The sequence below is a fragment of the Gallinula chloropus genome (assembly GCF_964237585.1).
Source record: "Gallinula chloropus genome assembly, chromosome: 12".
Taxonomy (NCBI): domain Eukaryota; kingdom Metazoa; phylum Chordata; class Aves; order Gruiformes; family Rallidae; genus Gallinula; species Gallinula chloropus.
Genome location: NC_140097.1, coordinates 12,814,052 through 12,841,819, shown reverse-complemented (window position 1 = coordinate 12,841,819; position 27,768 = coordinate 12,814,052). Strand labels below are relative to the sequence as shown.

Sequence of the window (27,768 nt, the reverse complement as noted above, 5' to 3'; positions counted from 1 at the left end):
GAAATGCAAGATACCTTCTGTATGCTACAAGGGCCAAGCCCTGCTTCCCAGAAGTAAAGCATGAAATAGAGAAATATATAGCTCTGGCTGGGTGCATAAGGTAGTGTTGCAGAGAGATTAAAATTTCTCTCAACCAACTTTTGAAAACAAAATCCTTAGATGAAGTTTGTCAGCTGTTTCAGGCAGGGTCTCTGTCTTCCTGTATAGTTCATACAGGTGTCAGCACATTCAGGATTAGGTGGGACTCCAGGGCATAAGTAAATAATCACTGCACTAAAGTTCGATCCTCTCTAAAGTCTCCAATGTGTGAATGCAATTTCTGTCAGGTAAATGAAGCAAAAAGCATAGATGGAGCACTAGCTTTGAATAAGATGCAGTAGCACTCTTTGATATACAAGTCTAATTTTTGCTCTTATCCATGTAGGTGTAAATCTGTAGTAAGTAGTCTGCTGATCTCACTTGTGTTGTGTCAGACTGATTTTGTTCTAACCCCGATTGGAATCTGTCACTTTGCCTTTGAAGTGTTAATTTCTGGAAAGTCCTGTTGGCACAGAACAGAGAGTGCACAGTCACTGTCCAAAAACTCTTCCCAGCCTAACTGCCAGCTCCAGCGTGTCAAACCCTAATGACTTAAATGGAATTATTTTAGAGTCACACTGATGGAAGGAAAATGAGAAATAGATTAGAGTTTTTGGTCTGGGTAATAGCATTGTTCAGGAACCTGTGCCATGTGCCTTAATCAGCAATCCTGCAATATAATTGTCTGTTTGTTGTGTAATGTTCCTAGAGAATCCTACACTATTTATACAGTGTACATAATCCTCATAAGTAGATGAACAGCATTTACTAAGGCTCAAAATCCTTTCTCTTATTCATCCCATCTGACTGATCTTAGCTCTTTCTCTCCATATTTTCCCAGGAACATAACTATATTTGTTAGAAAGCCCAAGAAAGAGCAGTATTGTGTTCTTAATGACAGGGGCAATTGAGACACTTTTGGAAGAAAACCAGATGGGAGGGCTCTATTTAGGGTCATGCATTTTAATCTCTTGCTTAAAAAAATATCCTTTCCAGCTAAGTCTCTGCAAACTCATTACAGCCAACAGACAAATTAGGAAAATTGATCCCAATGAATCCATTTCAATACCATATTCATTAGCTTATGTTAAAATGCATTCAGAAGAACTATTGTCTCCAAAATACAGGTCACTGGTTAAAAAAGTTGTATCACCATGACAGCTTTAACCACGTGTTGCTTTTACGTTATGTAATTCCTGCTTTATAAATAAGAACATATAGAAGGACTTAAATGAGAAATCTTATTAGGGAAGATTTAAGAATCAAAGAATTTTTGTTTATCCTCCTTAGCTTGGCATTCCACCTCTTGCAACTTAGTTTTTTCCCCTGGATTCTTGCTGAAAGCTTCTTTCAAAAGTTTTAAGCAGTTAAATGAGGTGCAATTAAACACTGAATGTCTCCATCACAAAATACTTGAATATGTACTTTGGGGTCTCTCTCTGGAAAGGAAAACTTGTGTAGGAGGGGCTTGAAGGAGACATTTTTGCTTTCATGCTTGAGCAATAACTGTGCATTTGAAGAACACCTTCTAAAATAAACATGGCTATTTATAAATATGACTTGGACTTCTGACAAACAGCAGATTATGGGGCTGATTCTGCTCTGTTATACCTGTGTAGCACCCTACAGAGTGCCTGTATGCAGGGAGCAACAATAAAGGCCAAATTTGGTCTCATGGAATCAGAAATATTCCCTACTTGCTTAAAGATTATCAAATGAAATGAAAAAAAGCCATTACAGGAGAAAGAAGGATTGACCATGTTTAGGAAGACAATCACCTGTTTTTTCAGCCCTGCTTCTAATCAATCTTTTGCCCTCATATTTTCTACAAGCTGCATTACCTCATCTGTTATGCTCTGTGTTAGTAAAGAGTGACAGTGCTTCTCGGTTTCATCTTTGGAAGTGCCTGCCAGGGCTAGCTTTATTGCTCCCTTACTTCTCTGAGAAACCAGCTACACAGCCCTGCTTTGCAGAGAGCAAAGAGAGAGCAATGTAAGTGCTGAGACTCTCAGCTTGAGAGCTGTTAAAGAGTAATGAAGGCAAATGTTACATAAGAGATTAACTCTATTAAATCCATTGTGCATTCCAGAGATCAATTTAATAGTGAATTATTTTACGGGAAGCAAAGCTTAGGTTTCATTTGCTTATTGGAGAATTACTCCATTTCCCATGTTCCTTTAGATAAAAATTCAAAGAGGGACTAGTAAGAATACATGTTGCTCACTATTGTGATTTGAGGACTTAATTATATGATAAAGAATTCCAGGGTCAGTGTCGTGAGGGCACCAATAGGTCTTGATCATCCTGACCAGCATCACCTGGGGGCTTCACCCACCCCTCTGCTCATAAGCCCAGGAACATCATTTAAACAGAGGCCTGGGGGCTTAGCTCCTCCTTGTTACCTTGCCTTTGCACTGCAACTACTGGTAGGGACCCTCTGCAATCACCTGCCTTTGGCTCTGTGGAGCTGTGCCCTGATGGTAAGTTCACTATGGTTATCTTTCCTTTGGCAGTGGCTCTGCTCTTCTTGTCCCCTGAAATGCTGCCCTGGCTGAGGGAGTGTAGCTCATGTCTAATTTCACTTGTCTGTTAGTGGGGAACAAAATTCAATGCTATGAAGTCTGATGCTCAGCTGTCACCACCTCCCTGCCCCTCTCAAGGGAGTACATAAGCTGTTCTCAGTCCTTTCTGGAATACCAACTACTCTGTAGGTGTCATTTTGGTCAGCCATCCTGTCTGCAGTGAGCAGTCTAGGCTTGGATCTGTGTGTCTCCTGGGGGGGAGAAAATGTCTGTTGGATTCAGCTGCCTGGCAGATTTAGCTGTGCAAGAGCTTGGTGTGGATGAGACTTGGAAGTGCAATCGCTTTCCACCACTACCTGCTTTTATCAGAGATGTGGGTGAAGTCACTGGGTGCATGCAGGTAGGAATACTCTCCATCTCTTGAAACTCAACTCTCTGTCAGTCTCACTCCTATAGAAATATAAAGATAGACATAAGGTGCTTACTTCCTTTGCACCTGCTGAACTAATTAGCACCAGGTGCTCTGTAGCACTTTGCTGCCATTACAGACCATAGAATTGCTTAGGCTGGAAATGATGCTTAAGATCATGAAATCCAACCATTAACAGAGCACTGCCAAGTCCACTGCTAAACCATGTCCTCATGTGCTGCATCTGTGCATCTTTTAAATACGTCTAGGGATGGTTGCTCAGCCTGTTCCAATGACTGACAGCTCTTTCCATTTTTTACTGACAGTTTTTTACCCAGATGAGAGTACACCTATCCAAACTGAGCAGCCAGCTTCTCCAGGAGAATGCTGTGGGAAACAGTGTCACAGTGCTGGAAGGGTGCTCTGTTATTAGAGCTGATGTGGCTCAAATGGCAGTGGCCTCTCAGATGAGGATGGTATAAGGAGGAGGCAGTTGAGTTTGGCCAAAACAGTGTGTTTTGCCTTCAGCCAGCTACAAGCAGTGTGTGGGTATAGAGAGGTGCAGACCTGTGCCTCGTTGAAATTCTGAAGGTGTGCTAATCACATCACCTACCCTGCTTTGCTGTCTTGCATCAAAGCCTTGTCTTCTCTACCCTGATTTCTTAATAAAGATCATGTATTTTATTTATATATTTATTTTACTAATGGAGTTTCATGTTACATTTAAAGTCCATTAGAACCACTGCTTACAGGATGCCCTTGAAAGAATGTTTGATTGCAAAATCATCCAAGCGTGATACGGAAAGCTCTCAAGCATTAATGGGTTTGGGAACACAAAGGTGGCTTTGCTGGCTTTCTTAGTCCTTCAGTGGCATCTGAAATATCTCCTAGGGAAAGCACATAATGTAAAAAGCCTAATGTGTTGAAAGGGTGTATTTGTAAGGGGCGGGGGAAGACTGAGTTCTGGGATTAAATCCTCTTGTGTGATGAATGTGAAAATGACAGACATGCTCAGAGCTCCCAGTGAGAAATCCATCTCCCCTGCACAATGGACATATAATTGGGCTTTAAGCAGAGAACTAAACCAGGTGGTGTTGAATTCACCCTCTCTGTGATGAGATAGGTGAGTGTGGCTTAATGAAGGACGCTTCCCGGCATCCATTCCCATCCAGACATGGAAATCGTAATTGCCACCTTTCACACCTGTTGGGACTCCTGGGAGGCTGCAACTGCAGCATGTGTGTTTTAATGACCTCACCTATACTTCTGGATGGTTTAAGGTGCAATGGTGAGCACAGATGCATGCACTGCTGGCAGGTCACTTAGCACAAGACTTGCCTTCAAATGACCCTATGCCATCTTTACTTTACTGCGCTCTTTAAGGTTTATGTAGAGGCTTCTGTAGAAGCTGAGCATGAACTTGGTTGTTCAGGTAGTCTACCCAGAGGCCATGAAATAAAGACAAGCTTCACAGTCTTAACTGTAATTCCATGTGTCTCCACTTCCACTCCTAACGGTTTCATAAATCTGAATGAAGAAGGCAGTGGGGCAGGATCAATCTGGAGTCGTGAGTGATAGAGCACAAAGCAGCCTTGAATTGCCTGACACAGCAAGTTTCTTTCTTTTTTTCCTGACAATTTGAAGTTTGCATGGTATACACGTTGTAGATGATGGATAGCCTGATTAGAGGGATGCTTCCACTTGGTTGCAGATGTGATTTGATTTAAGTTTGAGAACTACTTCTGTTGATTTGTGTATTTGGCTCTTTGGGAAGAGGCCTGAGACCTCAGCCTCCACAGAAAAAAAAGAGTATTGTCTCACAGGAGTATTTGTCAAATACCACATCTGGAACGTGGCAAAACAGTGCTGGTAGAGTCAAATATCCTTCAGATTCCTTTGTTAGCAACATTTCAGTGTTAGCATTGCTTTAGAAGAGGAGATAGAAACTCTTGATTTCTTGTTTTCCAGAATACTGTTTTTCTAAGGTTGAAACTTAAAACTTTACTCCTCTCTGATTTTTTTTTTTCCCTTTTCATTTTCTATTTGCTGAGAACTTAGCTTTGCCTTTGCAAATTGAACATGAAATTGGGATTTACCCAAAAATGGCTGTGGAAGGTGTAAATAAAAAGGAGTTATTTTGTACCTTCAGGACTGTCTCTGGTAATGGCATGATTAAAGGATGTTAAACTTAAGTTGCTTAATCCAATGAATGTTTCATAAATGCTTGAAAATGCAGTAGCTCTTAAACTTTAAAAAAAAAAATCTCAGTAGGTCATTGAAGAGTACTTCCCTAATAAGTATACAGGAAAAATGTTTGGAGGTGGATCATCTGGGTTGATTCTGAATGTCTTCATTAGCTGAATGGTAATGGTGGTGATTTTTTTCACAAAGTCCCTGCCTGTGCTGTATCAGTGTTGTACCTGCTTATTTTGTTCTTTCTGAAGTTACTGTGCCCCACAGTTACTCAATTTAGAAAATTACAATAAAAACGCCCTGAGAATGAAACAGCAATTATGCTTCTAGAGGAGTTCGGGGGCACTTTGTCCACTGCCCCCCTTGAAATATTGAGGCAATCAGAAGAGCTATTGTTGTGTGACTGTGCCACGCGGCGTGCCCTCCCTCGCTGGTACCATTCATCCCTCCGACTGAACAAGATGCTCTTTCATTCTTTGTATGAAGGCTTTTCCTGGGGGTAGAGTGCGTGTTCTTCAGTGGGCTACAGTAACACCTGGGCTAATTTTATAAAAGCTGGTTTGATAACCAGCAGCAGTCTGTCTTTGGCACCACAAAGCTGTCTTTTGAACAGATCAAATGAAGCCATGGGGAATTTTAATGTTATTGGTTCCCTGTTAAAACTTCCTTGAGTCTCCCTTTCTAAGTTTCACTGCACTCTATAGACTGCATGTACCCAGGTAACAAATTGTCCTGCACACTATGCTCAGATTCTACTGAAGGATGCTACAGAATCAGGAAGACTGTGATAAGCTATCAGATAAATAGCCTTATTGGTGAAAAATGTGTTTGATTAGCCCTTAAAACTTCTCTTGATAAACGCAAGGAAACAGTGTCCTGTCCTTAGAGTGGCAATTCTCTTAGAAGCCATTAAGGAGTAGTGGAGAATGCCACACTGAAGAGCATAATGCTCCAGGCATAAAGAACAATACGATAAGTAGATGTTTGACTTCTGACGTTTATTCTTGTTTTCAAATAGTCCTAACGAATAGCTCAGTGAGGCTCCACTGTGAGGGAGGCTCAGCATGACGATGCACACAACTCCCTTTCTGGCATGGAAATGATTAGTAAAATTCCACTGCCGCAATCACTCCCTACCTCTGCTCTCCTAGGTGAATCAAACCTCAGAGGAGGAGCCCAGCAGAGCAAATGTTGCTTAGCTGAGGCTGCTAAGTGAGTAACGAAAGCATCTGGATGGTGGTCTTGTTTAAGCACGTGTCAAAGGGAACCTGATACAAACTGCTAGGACCTTGCTGGTCAGCATTAGGGCAAGTGAAGATTGGTTGTGCACAGAAAAGGAGCTGGGAGACAAACCCAGTGAATATTTTTTCTATTTCAAATGCTGAATTGAAACAAATGCTGGTAAGTTCAGCTGAAGGAAAAAATCCTGAGCTTGATAACAGATACTGAATTTGGTCCTAATTTTGCTGCTCTGATCCAGGTACAAATGGTACCTGATTCTAAAATACAGATTGGGAATACAGTGGTAGCAAAAAACATTACAGTCCCTGTTTACACACTGTTCTTTCTTGCAAATACCTTTGAGAATACACAAAAGGCTGAAAAAATAACACAGTCCATATTAAGAGGTGGATGGAAACCCCTATGCAAGTAAAACTGAGCACTAAGGGCTTGTTTCTCTGATGGACCAGCTTAACTCTGCTGGGGGCAATGGATTTTAAAAGCAGTCCCAACAACCTTGCACAGGTTGTACTTGCAGTCCTTTCCCTTGGCATATTCAAGGGCATCATTACATGCCATACAATGCATTTTGGAGTTGCACAATTGAGTAGTCCTACACGTGTATCTGGGAAGCTAGCCTTCATGTGGAAATTGCTTGCATATTGCAGTCATTTTATATTTAAAAGTGGCCACATCCACACACATGCACAAAAGAACTGCTTCAGCGTGCCATCAGCGCTCATTACAGCGTATTGTGTCCATTGGCACAGATGGAAAACCTGTGAGGGAACGTCAGCATATTAATTCTTGAGAACCAAAGGCTGTGAATTAAAAATCTGGGTTTGATCACTGGAAAGGATTTGGAAAGGCAGCATTTACACTGATTTCTGTGTACAGTGTTTGCAGCATGCACCAAGATCTCAGGAATGTCTGCAGCCTGTTGCAGTGTGTCCAAGCAAATGAAAACCAGGATCTGTTTCAATATGAAAACGTACTTCAGGCACCCTAATTAACCCTTCAGCAGTAGGGCTCACGAGCAGCTCTATTAGTATTTCTGAGTATTGGGCGGGTTTGTATCTGGAAGTTGGTTTTCCTGAAGAAACGGCCATAATCTTTTTATTGAAGATAACTAACCAGCAAATCCAAATACTTGTTGGCTGAGTGTGAGAGGGTTAAATCTGGTAGTGGTTATTGGAGGATAACTTTTGATCCATTGCACCTTAATGATAAAGTAATTTCTCATGTAATTACAGGACAAGTAATTATGACTATTTCTACTATACAGGCAGAAAACAAAACAAAATACCTTTGCGTTTTGGATACATGCTGCTTGTCCTTCCTTTGATCCAAGACTTCAGAAAGGATCTTGCTTCGATGTCTGTAGATAACGTGCAGCAACCTCTGCTTTGAGTTTACTTTCTAAAAAATTTCTGGAGCTGTAAAATTGAAAAGAAAGGGAGGATGTTGAGGACATGTAAAAAACCCAAAATTATTCAACCAGCAATATATTTTTCAGCAAAACCTGGGACTATGTTCACCTTGCATATCTTCTGCAGGAGGAATCGGGTGCCTTGGTCCAGACAGGGGACAGACACGGAAATGTCTTGATGCAGTGGAGATTTATAACCCTGATGGAGACTTCTGGAGGGATGGACCTCCTATGCCTTCTCCCCTCCTCTCCTTAAGAACAAACTCTACCAGCGCGGGCTCCGTGGAAGGGAAGCTGTACCTCTGTGGAGGGTTTCGCGGAGCAGGTAATGAAATGAGCCTGATTTTCTCTGCATAGTTGAAATAGGTTTCACTGTACACAGACTGACCTGGTGACCAATCAACCCTATTGGATGTTGCTGGCATGCCCTGGAACCACAGAGGTGATTCAGCCCTTTGGACTGTTAATGTCAATATGAATCGTGTTCTGTTTGCCCTCTGCTTTTTTTTGTTAACAAATCACGGAAAATTAAGGATGTTTCTGATCTGTGCTAAACCTGGTCAGAGCTGTTGAGCTCAGGAGCTTGGTGTGTTATGGATATTAAAGAACTTGGACATGTTTGTTGAAGATTAAGATACTGTCCATCTGTCCTTAGCCAAGCTATCTGGCTTTGCCCTATTTACTTACGTGCTTTGGGGGTTGGACTCGATCTCTTGAGGTCCCTTCCAACCCCTACAATTCTGTGAATCTGAACTTTTCATAATAAATGTTGAAAAAGGTTGTGTATTTAATGAGGTACAAAGACTCAAATTCCAATCTGATGATTTGAAATAATCCTAGCTCTGTGGCCACCTTTTTCCTTTTAAGTCATCTTCCTCCCAACTGTGCTTCACTCTAAATCTCCAGTACTGATGACCATTATTTTGTTCATTATAAATGCAAAGAGTCTCTCAAAACATGCACACTTAAACTCTCCTGCTCCATAGCAGCTGCTACCCCCATTTCTGTTCTAGGAGAAAGCAGTAATACAGTGCCTTATCTTCTGCTAATAGATGTGGCAGGCTCACTGTTGCCCAGGAACGGCCACGTGTACCACTGGGTGACATGTCCTTCACATTACACTGACTCCAGCTGCATCAACTTTTACTTGCGTAACAAACTCTAAACATAAAGCTGCTGTTATTTCAGAATTGTGATTTTCATCAGCTGGTTCACAACTTGCCTTCACCTCCCTTCATTTGATGCTGTTTGAGGAAGCTGCTTCTGACAACAGTTGTGTGGCAGCTCCCTTGCGGGCATGTTCGTGTCATCTCTGATGGTGACCTCAGAGCGATTATGGTTATGATACATCACTGTGTTTCCATAGCAAACATTGTGCCATCGTATTTGTCTTTTTCTCAGCAGCATTAGGAAAAAGTCTAAGGTTAGTGGGCACAAATCTCAAAAGGCCGATCATTTGCACTGTCAAATGAAGCAATTTCATTCAAGATGACTAACAGATTAGCATGAGATTTTTCTGAATAAGGTAGCTTCAGAGCCATAAAACTGCTCTCTCTACAATGCCACTGTGTTCTGTCACTGACTCATGTATGAAGAGTGGTGGTACTGGGAGAGGCTGAAAGTCTCCCTGTGGATTTCAAGACGGCCATCTTTTGTGTGTTTGTATAATGCCAGCTCAACGGGGGCCAGATTCCTGCCCATACTATTGCAATCTATATAATTATGTACAGGACTCCCCTGCACTGAAAGTGTTATTTAGATTGGAAAACAAGGAGTCAGAGTCAGAAAATGCCAGTTTTGCAGTTACCTGTGCAACTTGAATTCTGACCCCCTATGTGTGCGTTTTGTATACCAGCAAAGAAATAGTATGTGATTGTGGTGTCAGATGCTGTTATGATGTCTATTAACAAGGGAGCCAAAATAAGATTCTCAGTGCCAACTGTAAATCAGACATATCTAAATGTCTGGGGAGTTGAGAGGAAGCTGTGCCTAAAAGACAGCCTTCTTAATGTGGTATTAAAGGGAAAGAGCTTTCTCAGGCTTCATAACAGCAATGTGTAGTTACACCATCAAGGAAAAGATGGGTGGAATCCATAGGCTGAAGCTGAAGAGGTTATCTAGCTGTCTTCTCTCCCTGGCCCTGTCTCTGTGTGCTGGAAAGAGTTCTTGCCTGATCTGCTCTTTGGGGATGAAGGGTAGATGGAGTGAGATAGAGGGGTCTATTGCTATCAGATGGGAACTTGGAGAGGGTGGCTTGGCTCTGCTCTTTCACAATTACAGATGCTCAGCAGCTTCAAGACATTCCCAGAACAGTGTGTGCTGCTCCTGCTTTAGTAGCAGATCGGGTTATTTTAGAATGTGCTTGTTTGGTTTAAGTCTCTTGGTTTTCTTGGCATGTCACTTCAGTTTTTGTGAGGGATGCAACCAAGAGAGGATATTCCAGTTCTGAAAAACGTTGTAATTTAGTTCAACCGAGTGGAGTTGTTGGAACAGGCTGGAGACACAGCTGTAGTCTCTGGGTTTTCTGCCTGCTGAACACTAAAGGGCTGCTGTGAACATTCAAGAACGAGTGCTTCTTGAAAAACCAAAATAAGCCAAAAGCACTGCTGCGATGGAAAGTCTTAGCCATCGTACATAAGAGAACTGCAACCAGCTGCCTATATACTATAGATCTGTCCCAAACTCCCAGCTTTAAATCTTTGCTTAAACCCGCTCTCGATCCAGCAGTGTGAAAGTTGGCCTTCCAAGAACACTGCATTTTAATTTTACTCATGTGTCTGCCATGCTCTGTAGGCATTTCTGCATGGGCATTGACCTAAATGGATAATGAGAGACCAGAGATGCTGTACACAAACACAAAGCTGAAAAGCAGCTGTCAACTGCTCAAAGGGCAGTAAATTTGGATGAAAATAAAAGTACTGCTCAGCTACCATTGCTTTCAAGTGTCACATGTGACACTTGAAGTTTTGTGATGGCAGTATTCCCATCCCATATATATTGCCTCTCACAAAGTTTTGTCTGTTTTGAGGACAAGGGGAGCAGCACTAACAGCCTCCCCAGGAGCAGAGGAAGAGAAATTACAGCTAGTTAGTCTCCGTAGGGAAGTCAGCTTGGCCAGCTAAGAGCAGCATTTGAACAATGCAGAGCATGGTCTCTCTAAAGGAGAATTAGACTCCAAAGTTTGTCCAAGCTTCATCAAGAGTGAGCTTCCTCTGAAGTGCAAGGAACACTGTTTGGTGTTGACCTGTGTTGGTAAACATGGCTTCTAAGTCTTGCCCTGCTGAGGCTTCCTCACGTTAGGAGCTGATGTTTAGACACTTATCTGGAGTGCCTATGTTAGACCTTAGTGACCACAGGCTCCCCACAGCATGTGGAAAAGCACCGATGCTTCCAGAAGGCGACTCAGGTCCTTCATGCTTTCATCTGCTCTGGGTGACTGGGTGGCCACTCAGAACCCTGAGGACCTCTCCTGTCTCTTGATGCTCTGTGTTTTGGTCAGAATAGGAGGGAATCTCACCTGGTTTACCCAAGGTAAACACATTGGGAGCTTGATGTCTGGTGAGAGGGTACCAACCACTCACACCTCTGTGTTGTATTGCTAGCTGACAGATGTTCTAATGATCTTAAGTACCCTAAAAAAAAATCAGTTCTGCTGGATATGAATTGTTTCTTCCTTAGCAAGACTTGCAAGACTTCATCTGTTACTCAGTAGTTTATAAGAATTAACTTATTTTCTACTAATTTTTCTGTGGCAAAGGGGAACCATGAATCTGCCTGTCTGACAGCTGCAGCTCACACAGCCTGGTGCTGTGAATGTTGGTGTCATTTGTCAGCAATGTTATACCGTTCATCAAGATATTCAGAGATGTTTCAAATGGTTGGGTCTGTCCATCAGCTTCTACTTCTGTGCAGCATGAAGACAGTAGCCAAGGCTCAGGCTTGGCTGCGCAGGAGCCAGCCAGCTTTCTGCTAATTGTTACAGTATGTTGCTGCATTTACTGCTCCAACTCTGGATTTCAAACTAGCCTTTGCAGCCTGACTGTATGATGCTCCTGGAGACGTGTTTGATTTCCTCTGCCTCCTCACATTGCTCAGCCCTGCCACCTGCTCAGGCTGACAGCTATTAGCGTTAGCTCATTAGTGTGCCTGGCCTGAGGAGGTGGTGAGCAGCTCTGCAGGTATGCAGTGCTGCACATGTGGAAGATGCCTGCCAGATTGGGCTCCCTTGCTCTTTGACTGCTGCTGAGCATTAGAAGTGTTTCTTGCTGGTGGAAGTAATGAAGGCAAGGGTGCGTGCCTGCTTGCTGGGACTGTCCTCTGCTGTCCCTGCCAGCTTGCAGAAGCACATGTGTTGGCTTTGTGGTATTGCTGCACAAATACAGATCTTGTAGCCTGATTCTGGGGCCTTGGGTCTGGAGATCGAGTTTGAGATTACAGATGTTGGTCTGATTGTTTGTCTCAGACTTGAATTACTAAATTCAAACTTGGAGTTGATTTTTTTAAACTTGATTTTAATTAGAGTGCAGTCTTTGCTGTACACCCACGTGACATCAGCTGATGTGAAAAGCAAAGGGACAACCACATTGATGCAAATAATGCTAAACAGGTCTCCTATTAGTAACATGCATAACTCTGCCTCATGGTTTCATCAGCTAATGGCACTCGGTGTGGGATTCTTTCTCTGAACTGGTGGCTTTGCCATCTCCCTCTGAAGTAGTTTATAGCAGAGATGAGTGCACTGCTCCCATTACACACGCTGAAAAATTCTGTCATGTGTTTAGCACCATGTGTAGGACCAGAGCTGCTCAACTGAGTTTTTACTTACTGATATCAAGTAGAAATTATTTTTTCACTGAAGTGCTATTGCAGTCAAAGGAAGGGGAAGGGAAGAAATATCTATGAACTCAGCATGTCAGAATCTCTATCTTGGGTTTGCAACTGTTAGACAAGATAGGTGACATTGAGTCCTACCAGTGGGTAATTCTGATTTCTACCAAAAAAAAGCTTACCCTAGATTAATTTTCTGTCCTCTTCTTCCTCATTTACATAAATTGCAATCCATACATTGAAATAGAAGCAGCGCTGCTTGCAGCAGTGCAGGCCCATGTAGTAATTACTGTATTCCAGCTGAGCTAATGACTTTGTATCTCCACGCCATCCTCTCCTGACAGTGGACTAGCTTAATAGTTATTTATTTTGACTAATCTTCCATAAAGGCTGCTCCCCCTAGTCTCCTCCATTATGTGATTTAGATGGAGAATCATTCTAGTGCTTGGTTTTTATTATAGTGGTTATGGAACATTACTGGAATCAAATTAAATTTAGACATATTAAGGAGTCTGGCACAGTAAATACTGCACTTGTGAAGTTTGGGGGTTGAGGGATAGGAACAAAACCTGTTTCTCCAGCACCTTCCCATGTTCCCAGCTAAATTAAGCAGAGGGGCAAGCCCCGGGCTGCCTATCTGCAGCACTGTTTCCCTCTGTTAGAATTTACTGGGCAGCGATGAATAATTAAAGTTCTCCTGCCCACAGTTGTTACCATTTCAATAAATATTCCCACCAATGAAAGCGATTCAGGGTGCCTGTGTTTGACTCAGCATAGAAATCTGTTTGTGGCATCACCCCAGCTCTCCATCCTGCACGCTGAGTCCACCCTGAAAAACGCTGCTTGACCTTTTGCCTAAATCCCCCCCGGCCCAGGGGTGAGCTGCCAGGCTGCTGCGGGGAACCGGCCTGCGGGAGAGGGCTCTTCAGCCTGCTGCCTTCCCAGGGAGGGATGCTCGTTTACCCCCTGCTCATTAGCTGGAAACTCACTGCTGTAAATAAGGCCAGCCCAGGTCAGGGGAATTGCTGGGCAGCAGCACCTGCTCGTTTCAGATCTAAATTTGACCCAGTATCTCACAGCACAGCGTTAGTAATTCTGTTCTCCTTACTAAGACCCATCTATAGTTTGTAAAGTGTTAATGAATGATTAATAGGTATTTTAATGCTTTTTAATTAATTGCTGAAGAGGTCAATAGGTTGTTTAGAAACATGGCTTGTAGCCATGTATGACATCTTCTATTGTGTTCATAACTGCCTGTCATGCATACAGTCTAAACACGCTTTATATCCTCTATTAATAATGTATTAACCCATCGCAAGGCATTTAGAAAGCAGTAGGTGAGGATGGTCTGAGACCAGCAATTCTTATTCTGATCTTGCAGCTTTTAGCCATATGAATGGTGCAGTGACTCCAGGAGCACTGATCCTGCTGCTGTGGCAATCTGATCCTATTGCCTCCGGCACAAGCAGGACCAGTGCTTCTAAGATTATGTCTGGAGGAGGCCTTGCCTACAAACAACAGGCAAAATCTGGAAAGATTTTAAAAAACTGAATAAGCTGGAACAATCCCAAGAAAAACAGTTGAAGGTACTAGAAGCTCCTTCCTGTAGGCTATCCCATTCTTTATAATTTTTTTCAAAAATTTATAATATATACTGATTTGTGAATGGGTGGATCATGAAACTGTGGTCCTGAAGAATTATACACAGAACAAGAGGATATAGGTCCTGTCTATGAGAGTGAGTATCTTACCTTACTCCACGCAGGTGCTCTGGAAGCAGTAAGCTGCCACAGTTGCAAATTCATGCCTCAACCTGCCTCCCAGCAGTGCTGTGTCTGGTGGGATACAGGATGCTTAACATGGCGAAGGCTGGCCAGCATGTTAAACAGCCAAGCCAAGTTCCCTTTCCTGTGTATTCTCTGCTGGCTTCTGCCCACAGGCATAGATGATGGATGTACTTGACCCCACAAAGGATGTTTGTCGTGTTACGTGAGCAAGGCTGGTGGAGTTTGGGGGCAGCTCACATATGCAAATGGGATTGAAGCCACAGACCTGATGAACTTATTCTTTTGCCTACTGAAAATTAGGAGCCAGGACATCTGGTGGTAATGATCTAAATGTGCTTTTATCCCATTGCAACACAAACGTGAATTCCCAAGTCACCTAAACTCCACATCATGTAATTATGAAAGCAGCTATTAGTGGCGAGGAAGATAAGTAGCAGAGGCCAGTCCCATATGTTTAAAATCATTCTCTGGTACAGACCAGCAGTGGAGGCTGAAGTGCTTCAAGGCAGCTCCGGGGTGGCTGTTTGGTGACAGGAACTGGGGAAGCCAGTGAAACAAACACCTGAGTAAACATTTTGGAGACTGCTGGGGAACTGGCAGGCACCTTGTGATGTTCAAGTGCTTATTTTTCCATGGAAAGAGCAGAGCAGCCAGTTAAGAGTTTAACTGGTATGGCTCTGGTGTCTTTTATGAACTGATTTATGCTGATAAGCACATCAGCAAACTGGAAAGGAAAAGGTGCTGTGACAACCTGAGACATGAGATCAGCAGAAGCCAGTGTGAGTACGTACCAGGGCACGGAGCTCATGGGCAAGGTGAGGTGTGACACAGACTGCCCTCCACTGCATGACGTGGTTCTGTGCTGAGATACTTGGCCCTGCTCGGGCTAAACCTGCACAGGTACCACAGGGTGTATGATGTCACTGTAATGATCACAGAATGACTAGATTGGAAGTGACCTTTAAGATCATCAAGTCCAAACGATTCTACAGCTAGTAGGCAGGTGAGCTTATCCAAAACTACTTTGGATATCTCTGCCCTGTGCTGACACAGAGGCACCACGACTTGTGACTTGGCACATGCTCTCACTACCTCCCTACATCTGTTTCCTTGTTTGTGATGTAGAAGCAAATGTACAGGCTGATGTCCACGGGCTTCTGTAAGAAACAGTGAGGCATGGACCACACTTCTGCAAACTTGCCATAGATTCAACTCCAACTAAAAATCAGCATGGTTTTTCACTTCAAGGGTCTGGACCCTAAGCAGCCTATAGCAGAGTGAATTTATTTGTGTTGGCTTACAAACATAATAGCAGCATGGTTAATTGCCCTGGATGAACTATGGATTTTTGTACCTGTTAAGCGTGTTGCTTAATTCTTCTACATCTGCCTCCCTTTACCTCTCCCAACCCAAAACCTAATAATTGTATCTGAATGTTCAGTTTCAAATAGCAAAAAGAAAGTAAGGTCAAAAAATCCCCAAGTGGTAATAAATACTATATTCATGGGGAAAAAAGTTGTTCCTCCCCCCCAGCCCCCAAATCACAAATGGAATGCAGTTAAAAAAAGAAAAGGCAGATCAAATATTTATGTTGCCTGCAGTCATACTGGGGGTCTTTCCAAGAATGGTTCATCTTGATTTATGGTCAATCCTGATTCAAATGACGTGAGAAAACTTACAGCATAAAATGAAGTCTGGCCATATTTGGGGAATGAATCATACTTGAAAATAAATCCTCCAAAGTGAAAATGTGATTGTTTATATGGACTGTAGGCAATCACTTAGTGAAAATTAGTATTTTTGTTGTTTTTTCTGCACATTCAAAGAGAATTTTCATGTGAAAAAAATTGTGGGAAAGTGTTTTGTTTACAGACCAGAATATAAAAGAATTTAAAGGTCAGATTCCCTTTTGCTTTCGGGGGACTTTATTTGCTGATATAAAATACAATTTTTAACACTTATAAGTTAAACATTTTTAGGTATAGATCAAGTTCTTTCACTGGGAATAGATGGGTTTGTAGGCTCACTGTTAGCTTTCAGTCCGCACTTGTACATCAAAAAGATATAATTATACCAGAAGAGCTCTGACTTTCTTTTAACATACCACGATTTCTTGTGGAGTTAAATTTATGCTGGAATTAATGTGCCCTGTGCTGGTTTAGCCTTTTCCTTTCCTCAACAAGAATAAGCCATACAGCTATAAACAATGTTTTACTGCTTAAAAAGGCTCTGCATTAGGGTTAGGCTTGTACTACCTGAATAATCATAATATAAAGTGGTGTAACTCCTGTGCAGAAAAGTATAAAGAAAGTTTCTTAAAACTTCTCACAGTTAAATGAGAATGCACAGAAAAATGCTGCTTTGTTTGGAGGGGTGGGGGGAGCATTTGGAAAGGAGTGAAATCCTTTCGTTAGGTGAGGTGGTTGTCTGGTAAGTGATGCAGAACAATGACAGGGAGTTCTGAGGGGTGGCTTTTTAAGCAAGCCATCTGTGTAATACAGCCCATTCCTTTTTGTAGATGTCACATTGTTCTCCTGTAAGAAAAACTGGCTGCTAAGATATCCTTAAAAAAACAGTATGATTTCAATTAAATAAGGTGAGCCAATGAGGCAGAATCTGGAATTATTTGCTCCTCAGGCTTAAAACTGTTTACTGGGATTAAAGCCCAAATCCAGCGCTATCAGCCTGGAACGAAAGGTGCTATTCTTTGAAAAACATCACTTTCTCTATTCTCCTAACCAAGCTGGGGGAGGAGGGTAGTAAAAGGCTTAAGAAATGATATGTTTTAACTCTTTTTCTCTCATTAAACGAAAGGGGGGTGCGTTTTTTTTCCCAAGCATGACTGTATTTTGGAGCAGTGTTTTTCCTGAGCTGAACATCCAAAGGGTGCTGCTTCCTTTCACATTAAACAAGATAAGGCTAGAGAAATGATTGCTTCCTTTATTTCAATGACATGGATTCTTTGTCTCCCAAGGGTTAAGAGTTAACTAATACACCATGTGCTGGAAAACAGACTTTGAGTGGCACAGCACCAGTTACAACACCCCATGGAAAAGGGAAACAAGGGACACTGAAGGTTATGAGTCACCAGGGTCAGAAAAAGCACAGCAAGGCTTGTAAGGAAGGGGTGCTGAATCTGTCTTTGATGTTTTAATTATGATTTTTTTTTCCTGAAGTGCTGTGATGAGCCACAGAATGTCTCAGTTCCAGGGTCTGATTCTTTCCTGCGATTGTCTCATTTTTCTCATCATCCATGCCAAAGAAAATCCAGGCATAAAAATTTATTGCATAAAGGAGATGATCTAATAATAAACACAGTGACTGGAGCCTCCCATGTCACAGCTTAGGCCTGTTTGTGTCTCTGTACTTGCCTCTTAGGAAAAACCTGCTCACGCTTGCAGGGTCATACAGAAACAAGCTCTTTACTGGTACTGGCATGAGCTACTTGTGAGCAGTTTGTCAGTCATGTCTTCTCCTCACATGTCACTGGGATTTTTAGCAGTTTTCTGTCTTCTCTCTTGGGTGGATGCAGCTTTCCTACATATCATCATCGTTCTCCTTGAATATCCAGGTTCAATAAGCAAAACGTTGCTACTGTTTCACCTGCTGTGAGCAGCAGAAAGGAACAGAACAAGGACTAAATCTTGAAATCTTACTCCAATTTTACCCAAGCAAGCTCCTAGAGATCTGGGTTTGGACCAACAGAAAGTGTCCCAATTAATTAATTGTGTCAGAACTGAAGGGAAATGAGTACAGGCTGTGGGGCTGAAACACTGTGCTGCCTTCCTGCATCAGGTGAGAGGGGGGCAGAGATGGATAATGGTTTGCAAGTGGTTTCTTTAATAAACATGACAAAATTGTGTAGAAAACTTCAAAATGCCAAGACATCCACAACTCCTGTGCGTGGGCAGGACCTGCTGTGAACAGGACTGTCCCGAATCTGCTCAGCAAGGAAATGGATCCTGGGAGGGGAAAAGCTCTTGTTTCCATCTGACCTCCCCACATCCAGAAGTTACTTGCAGAGAAGCCCTAGAGGTATTTTAAATCCTGTGATGCTATGTCATCATACCACCACTGCCAACTTTGTGGAACACAAGCCACAACAGCACCATTGTGGGGGTACTAAACCCCCAGGGTTGCTGGCCTCTGGAGGAATATGTGGTCCGTCTTCCACAAATGAGAAGCAATATATGTCTCTGGATGATCTTCTGCATTTGACTCCTCACCTCTTCCCCCTGGCCCCAATCTTTTGCTGGCGATTCCATGGGGCAACATCCAAACAACGAGTTGCAGCCAGTAGATATCAAGGATAGGGTTGTTTGCTGTTGGTTTTGTTTTTTTAAATAAAAGTTTTCTAGAAAGGACAGCTGAATGGGAACCTCAGTCTGAGCCCTATAAAGTTTAGCCTGTCACCAGTCTTAAAACTCAATGAAACAGTGTTTGGTATACAATGTTTCTTGCTATGATGATTCTTACCCTCCTACCTGTGAAGTGTCTGTGACTGGAAATCTCTGAGGCCCAGCTTCTAATGCATCTATCCAGAAATTCATCAGAAGGAAGCTGACAGTAAAACACGTGTACATCCTTAGCTCAAAGTAAGAAAACTCCAGACTAAGGTTACCTGCTGTGAGAAAGCACCTTTAAGGTGAAAAGAAAAAGTGAGCAGAAATGAAAGATGCTTTTTATTTTTAGTAGAGAACTTGGCTTTGAGTAACAATTGCTGGAGCAGTCAGGACTTCTGTCAGCAAAGAATGTGTTTGTGTTCTTGTAAGAAGTTCAATACAGCACTGCTGGTTGACAGCTATGGTTCTCTGCAGCACGGTGATTTTTTTGTTACCCTCAGTAAAAAGCTTCTTGTCTTGAGACTGGCTGTGGTTTAATGGCATTCTTCTAACCTGACTGTTCACGACAAATTCCTCAGCACTTCAGAACAGCTGAAGTACATTTACAGCCCTGGAGGTTTCTTTCTGTCTTTTTATTTCTCCCCGAATCACAGGATGTCCAGGCTTCACACCCAAGAAAAGCCATAGTACTGGAGTGCTTCCAGGAGCCCGAGAGCCGTGTTTTAGTCGGGGCAAAGAATAGAGAGCACACGGCATGTAGGCACAGTGATTAACAACAGGCGATGCTCTGTCTATAAAAGACATGTGTTTGACAGTTGATTGCACAATGAAATGCCACCTGCATACTTGTACCAAGATGGAGCACTTGATGCTTTTGTCCCAGTGGCTGCACCTGGAGCCCAGAGTGTGAGGACTGAATGCACCGTGCAGGACTCCATCTGCACTGTTTGCTGTACGCTGACAGCTCGCACACTCCTCCAACAGCAAAGCTGTTAGTTCCACAAAGATTACCTTCTTATTGCCACGTTACAGAAGGGTCATAATAATAACTGCACAAACCTCTTTGGTCCTGTCTGACTGGACTCCTGATGCCTGCTGATGTTGCTTCTGTTTTTCAGCCCGTCACGAGGTTATCACCAAAGAGATCCTCGAGCTGGATACATGGGAGAACCAGTGGAACGTGGTGGCCATCAACGTCCTCATGCATGACAGCTATGATGTTTGCCTTGTTGCTAGGCTGAACCCACGGGATCTTATCCCTCCTCCTCCAGATCTAGTGGACCAATAGAAGTTCAGTGACTCTCTGCTTCCAGATTCTGCAGAAACTGAAGAATTTAGAGAAATGCTGCATTGGCTCTGGGTGACAGCTGAGTCCCACACATGCTTAAGGACAGAATTACCTTTGAACTGCGCTTCTCAGATGATGCTTAATTTGCTAGTGCTGTTACTCTGGACTTCTATGATTGAACATCGAGGTTGCCCAGCCTTTGTGTGTGGCTCTTCCCCTTCCATCAGGCTGTGCAAGCTCCAGTTGGGTGCAGCTTGGGCTTCAGGGCACAGTGGCAGCCCAGGGCACACTTCACAGCAGAGCACAATATGCAAAAGAAAACTCAGGCCAGGGAAATCCCTCCTTTGCTGTTCATCCCTCCTGGTTCTACTAAGACAGTGAGGAAGCTAAGAAATACAACTGGTCACAAGTGATTCTTCCAGCAGGGTGAGCAGGCAGCTGGCACTGAAGCCAAAAAGCATCCTAAATTTTCCTGTAGATCTTACCTGTTACAAGGTCTGGTGTCACCAGAACCCGCTTAGAAAACCCTCTTCCTTTGAAAGATGGAGAAGGGGATGTAAATTTAAAAGTGACAAATGAGATCAGTGTTATCAGCACATCAGCTCAGGGAAAGGATTGATGTGCTAAATAGCCTTTATATAAGGATAGCTGGATTTATAGAAGTAGCTTTAATGAAGTAGCATAAGGTAAATTCTATACCAACAGAATTGGATATAATTGCAGGGAAGAGGAATAATTCAAACTGTGTTTCTTAAGGCAGTGTCAGCCTTTATAGGCTAGAAAGAAAATTGTGACTAGTACCACTATCCCACTCGAATTACGAAGAATTATCCATCAGGTCTCTGGTGCCTGCTTTACAGTGTATCCGTCTGTCGCTGGGCAGCAGGGACGAGAGAACTGGGAATCTCAGTCATGCTCTTGGGCCAAAATTGCAGATGATAGTATGCTGCAATACTGTGTGAATGTCAGAGGTAAATTAAGAGTATAGGAGTAATCACTGTCAGCAAGAAGTTGCTTTTGTTGGCTACAACACCAGCAACAAAACTGGAAGGAAATAATTGGCCAAGAGATGAGAGAATCCATCAGGTAGTTAATCTGCAGTTATGTGCAGGATTTGTGCTGCAGAGCATCTTGATTTTCTTCTTCAATCACATCTTAGGCTGCAATAGTGCTAGCTGGTTTGTGTTGGGTTATTTTCTTGCCTGCAATGCTCACAGCAGAGGGAGATGGAGAGGATGACCCAAAAGCCCTTCCCCAATTTTGGCTTTTCTGATTCATGAGCTATTCTCTAAAATAGCCAGTGGGGATATTAAGCTGTGATATAAAATCAATTAGCAGGAAGGTCACTAAAGTTTACCTGATAACTGCAGTACCACACTGAGGACTGCTCAGACAATAAGGGACTTGGCAGGGACGAACTAAGTAAAACATGTAGAAAGGAATAAATCTGTGAGCCTTAGAGCTAATCTCTTGTCTCCCTTTATGCTTCCCAAGCAGAATGAGAATACCTTAAACATGTACCCTTGTGTTTGTATCATTTCTGTATCATCCAGTCATTCTTTTTCCTTTCCATTGTTCATATGTAGGTCATCTGTCTAGAACAGTTGTGACAAGCATGAACTTCAGGGGTACAAATCAGTTCTGGTTGCTAAATGTGGTTGTAGGTGTAAGACCGAGGAGGTATTAAAACTCTGCTTTAATATGTTGGGGTTTTTAAAGTAAGTAGAAAGTTCTTCCAATTAACTATACAATATTGGAAACTCTTTTAAACTTTTGTTGTTACTGCAAACTGAAGGTAATCTTGTTCTAATTTCTCTACAGAGCTCTTGAGTCAGCTGGAAGCAATGCTCTTGAGCATCAGTTAAGTGCTTCCTTGTGAGACTCCAAATTCTGCAATTATATCTACTGATTTTTGCCTTTTTTTACCTTTTTGTCTTAAGGAAGAATGTTTTAAAGGCTTTTGTGTGTTTGTTTTTTTCCCTTCCATCATCTGTGGTATATTTCTCACAATTCAAATCCTGCTGTGGTTTAAAACCTGCGTTAGTCTATTTGATTTCTCTCTGACAGTCCACTTGGGATATTTCAAGGGGAGAAAGGAGACTTTTGCAGGTTTTCATGTTATACCTGAACATACATGCAGAACACAGCTAAGACTCCTGTATTAAACTTCTATTCCAGTAGTAAGCTGGCTGCTTCTTTCCCATTTCATATACTTTGCTTTTTAGACTGATGCTGTGCTGGATGGAAAGACAGTATGTACTCTGAGGTCTGTTTTGATAACCAAGGAGAATAATTGCATAGGTTGTACATACTTGCTTGTACACCTTGTAGGAGTTGTGGTGGGCAGTTAACAAGTGTTTCTTTGTGTGCCTCTGGCAAGTGACCTGCTCTGGCATGCGCCAAGCATTGGGTGCTACCCACAGGGTCTGTTAGCCAGTATTTGTGTGCCCATGTCCCTCAATTTCTGCCCCAGTCTGAATATCTAGCCCTATATATCAAGCAGGGAATTGTTTTCCTCTGGATTAAATATCTAGAATGGAGACACTAACTTCTTAATTTTGTGTGGGCCCTGTGTAGTTAAGGGTTTGCCCTCGGGGCGACTACAATTTCTAAACCAATACTTGGAAATGAAAGCTTAGCTGAGAAAGGAAAGCAGAAAGCAAGCTTATTGAGAGGTATAGATCTCTGCCAAAACGCTTCTGAGAGTATGTGAATACTGCATGTCTGATATGTCCATGGGTAGTCTCACATTGCTAGGAAAGTCCTTAAGAATGTTTTTTCTTCTATTACAAAGCCTGCAAGAAATCCAGAAATGCAAGGAAAAAAGAGTTCACAGAATATGCATTCTCCAAGCTTCTGAGCTTCAGTGAAATGGTATTTTACTTCAAGCCCTTTCCATCCGAGCAGTAGTGAGCTGAGCGTTTAATCGAAGCTGTCTTGACATCATCCATAATTCTAAAATGCAAACAAAGCAGGGCTGGCAAGCTGCCAACTATTTAAATGAACAGGGGGCTTATTAAGCAAAGGCATACGCTTCAGTTTCACTTGAAATGCCAAAGTACATCACTGGTTGCCAAATATGAAGAAAAATGTAGGAGAGGTACCTGGTCACGTGGCACATGGGGGGAGTAAAGCAAAAAGATGAAATGCTGTGAGAGGCTCATGGAAACTCTCTGCTTTTATCCCCAGTGGATGTTTTAGTGTGGTATTGTCCATGTTTAACTGATTTCATAAGGGTTCCTGTAGAACTTTCATCTCTGTTTTCACATGTGTGCTCATAGGAACTGATCACACATGCAAACCATCAGGCATCTGCCTACCCACCCTCACGTGCCACCCCTGTGAGTGCCTGTGGCTCAGCCCCTGCCTGTGCCAGGCAGACACACGTGTATGCTTGGTATGTGTGAGATACTGACACTCATGGGGCAGTTTCTGTTGTGTCCCAGCTATACTGTGCCACTTGAGAAGCCTCAATTTGTCACCAGGAAATCACCTTGGTGCACACATAGCTGTCAGCTCCTCTCCCAGGGCTCCCAAATATGCCCCAGGTAAGAGGTGGTGGGAGCATCAAACCCAAGAAACAGGCAATGGAGAATAGAGGTGCTCCTACAACGTTACAACATGCTGCAGAGCTGGAGTGGGGTGGAATGATCCTCCTGCTCTCTTCCTAGGAAATGTTCATTTGTGAAGTTTTGGCCCTGGATCCTCATCTTGTACTTTTTCCTCTACTTGAAATGTGTAATGAGATCTTCGATCACCTGAAAAGCAATGAAAACAAATGCTAGAAAAATATATTTAACAAAAAATAAAGTAATGAAGATCTATATTGGTTTTCTGCTGATCAGGAAGACAATGACATTCTTTTAATAAGCTTTTTACCTAGTGATTGCTATCTTGGCTACAGTGACGGTCTGCTTCACAGGCTTTTCTCCTAATGGATTATGTAGCTCCTCTGACAATTTGCTTCATGAATCACAGTGCATTGAATCACTAGGTCAGAATTTCAGTTACTCGTCTGCAAATTTCCGTGGCTCTCCCTACAGCTTTTCAAGTGGACTCTAGCTTCAGCTTCAAAGAAAAGCTATTTCACCCCCAGTTGTGCTCAGCTGGAACTAGTACATTTGCAATTTACTATCATTTGACATGTAGAGGTTGAAAGCAAAGGGAATATTGGGGAATGGCTAAAATATACGTAGAACGTACGCCGAAAGCACGCTTCCCTTCTTTTCTTGGCAACTGCCTCCTCTGTGTTTACAGCCCTGCCTGGGTGTCTGACGGAATGATTTACTAATAGCCTATGATTGCAGCCACAGCGAAGGCCATGCTGGGGCTGCGTGTTTGTGCTGCCAGAGCAGAGAGAACCAGCGTGGTGCAGAGCTGTGGCTCCCGACAGGCTGGCCTGCCTCGCCCTAAGAAATTGCCTTCAAACGAAAACGCATTTGAATGCTCCAGGATGTGTACTCCTCTGTGGTTTGTATACATATGTATAACCTTATTTTTAGAAGTTCTTTACTGACAGCAGTAAGATGCTTTTTTAACACATACCTGGCAACTCTGTCTTCTGCATAACTCACCAAAGTACTTCAGAAGAAGTGCTGGTCTCTAGATACATAGAATTATTCCAGGCTTCAAGCCAAAAAGAACCTTAAATTCCTTACTGAACCGGTAAAACCCTTTAGTCCTCTCCCATGTCTCCTTTATTCTCCAATTTTTCACTGGCTGCAGTTCTCCCCTCAGCAGCTCAAGAGTCCCCTTGAAAGCTTTGTGCAAGCCTGTTCTGTTTCTCTCCCCCAAACCCTATTTCTGCCTCAGCCCACTTGCCTGACCAGCCCTTGAACTTCTCCTTTCCCCCCCTTCATTTCCCCAGGAGATGGGAACAGCCACTCATAGTGTTGACCAGGCTCGAGACTTCTCAGAAGCCTATCACTCCAACAACAAATTAGCTTTGAAGGATGGAAGGAAGACTCCTGGGTTGTGTGGATAGACGAGCTCCCTGGATTTGAAGACCCTCCTCTTTCAGCAGGTTCTAGCACCAACCCAAGGTCTGTCATTCAGTCTCACTGTCTGTAAAACCTGCCTGCTCCTCAGAGTCGCTGGCCCTCTGGCTATGGCTGGGTTGGAAGGCAGGTGACCTGCAGCCTACTTGGTCTTGCCGCTGTCTCGCTGCGTGACGCTGGTAAGTTTGACATTAAATGCCTTGCATACTGTGCATGCCATGGCTGTAATGATTGCAGGCAAAAGCCATTATCATTATTTCTGATTCCTGAGCACTAGTTGCTACAAAAGCTGTCTGAAGCACAGAGGGAGGCGTCTTCATTATTGCATTACAGCTCATGTCTTAAAGCCACATTTTCTCCTGCAGTGTCAGTCAGGCCAGGTTTTCACTAAAGAACCTGGTCTCTAATTTAACAGGTTTTAGGATTGGTATTTTTTTTCTTCTCCACTTTGCCCTTTTCTAGTCATTCTTTATAAGAAGGCAAGTGACTTCACCAGCTTTTCTACGAAATGCATTATCCAAACTGGCCTCCCGAGGCCGCCGGCTTTTCATTATCTGGGTCGAAGTACAGCCACTGAAGTGCCAGCCAGCCACACTACTTTATTTTCTCACTCAGCAACTTCATAGTAGAGGAAATGTATTTCATACATACATACATACAGTAATGTGAGAGGAAACCACTTCCCACATACACAAATTCCTGACTCATTCCTTTCAAATGTGGCTGAAACAACTGCTGAATCCTCACACAAAAAGCTATGATACCCATTCAATAGGCTTTTCCAGGCTTTCCAGCGTGAGGAGGAGGACCACAGGAAAACGTCTTGCAGCTAGAGCACAGATTGGAAAGTTGAACCTCTGGGGTTTGTTTCCAGTTCAGTTATTCTTTTTACTAGTCTTTGGCATCTGGTCTCTGTGTCTAGATTCACCCATGTAAAATAGTTTTAGTAATACATAATACTTATAAACTATTCATTTCGGGGCTCTGCCTTGCTGTGTGTTTAGAGGGGGTGTCTCTCAGATGTCTGTAATGTTATGTTGAGATCCAGAGATCAAAAAGTGTTATACAATGGTAGAACAATCGCAGTATTGCACTGTTGTCATCTCCCTGAGTCTTGGTAACACAGTTGTCCACAGCACTCAGAAACTGAGCCTGGAGAGGCTGGATGTTTGCAGCTAACAAGGGTGTTTTGCATACTCTTTCAAATAAAAGCAATGCAAGATATCTAGTTGTGTAATACATTAAGTAGAAGAAGAAATCTAAGGCTTATTTGCCTTCATAGCCAGTCACACTTCTACACAGGCAGAACTAATCTCAGCAAATTGAGAGGTCACTAATTGAGGCTAAATTTGAGCAGCAGTAATTAGAAGAATGAGTGAACTGTATTTTTTCTCAAAGCAGATTTGATTTAATAAATTATGCTGCTTAGATTGCCACAGTTGCTATGAAGCAAAAAAGAAAAAGTGCTTTACAGAAGTATAGTAGATTTACTGGGTAACTGAGACCTGAATTTAGATGATCTACTACAGATTTGATAGGAAAGCTTTAACTCTCCAGGGATTCTCATAATGAATCTGTGATGCATTTAACTAGCCACTAAAAGGCACTGTTGCATCCAAGGAATTACCTACAGAATATGCAAAAGAGGGATTTTAGGATATTGCTAAAGTGTAAACAGTGTGGCATCTACTTGCTGAATTACTGAATTGATAGTAGGGATTGTGTTGCCTTCCCCACCAGTGTGCATGAGTAAATAATCTTAGTTGAACTGACAAGTCACTTATAATACTTACTGACAGGTAATTTATAATACATTAGGTCTGAGATTCCAAAAATCTTAACCTAAAAGACAAGTTTTTCAGGGTAGAGCACAGTTGTTACTAAGCAGACACTGAGACACACTGGCATTTCCCTGCAGTTAAAAAGCTCCAACAAAAGAACAAAATAAATAACTGCAGTTATTTTGCAGGACAGCACTGAAGGAAAGCTGCCTAATTCCTTTGTTTCCTTTTAGTATGTCAGACTGGCAGCCTATGTGTGAGAGCTGGTTGGCAACCTTTAAAAAAGCTGTTTGGAGAGTGTTACATGACAAAAATAAAAAATAGGACAGATCCTTCTCTCACACACATCAGCATGAGTCAAATGTAACTATTTTCTTAAGTCAGTGATGAAGCAAAGGTGTGAGAACATGCTCAGGAGTAAGACCTACCTAAGAATCTCTCTCCACCCAGGGGAAGGCTCACAGTGTTAGGATTTCACCCTTCTGGTGAGATGAAAATGCAATGAAGTGAAAGATGAGATGTGAGACTGGTAATGGAGACCTAGACCCTCCTTTCTACCCATAAGGTCAGACATAGTGCAGGTCAAAAGCTGCTGAAAGTTGGTCCCTGTAGATGGCTGCCTGCAGACCACTGCTAAGCACGTCACTGCGGTTATCCCCTATCTAGAGGACAGAGAATCAAACTGCTGATAAACACCCCACCAAACACATGAACAGGAAAAAGAACCCATTATCATGGCTGGCCTCCCTCCTGGGATCCTGAATAGTAAGGTCAAGGTCTAAATAACCTGTAACATTCACCTTCCAGTCTCCATACGATTCCCGTTAGCACTGTTACAGATACCAGGCTAAGGAATTTGCACTAGTTTTGTCTATGGACATTAGAGGTAGAGA

General features: G+C 42.7%; 1 protein-coding gene across 1 annotated transcript in view; it reads left to right on the top strand.

Annotated features, from left to right (window-relative positions):
• Positions 1–20,102, top strand: part of KBTBD12 (kelch repeat and BTB domain containing 12) — a gene marked incomplete at its 5' end in the record, with an annotated part of 28,697 nt that extends 8,595 nt beyond the window's left edge. The window contains 2 exons of the mRNA XM_084269701.1: positions 7,980–8,177; positions 19,928–20,102. Of these exons, the coding sequence (XP_084125827.1) occupies positions 7,980–8,177; positions 19,928–20,097 (368 nt within the window). The 3' untranslated portion in view covers positions 20,098–20,102. The remainder of the gene's footprint in view (positions 1–7,979; positions 8,178–19,927) is intronic.
• Positions 20,103–27,768: the final 7,666 nt, after the last annotated feature.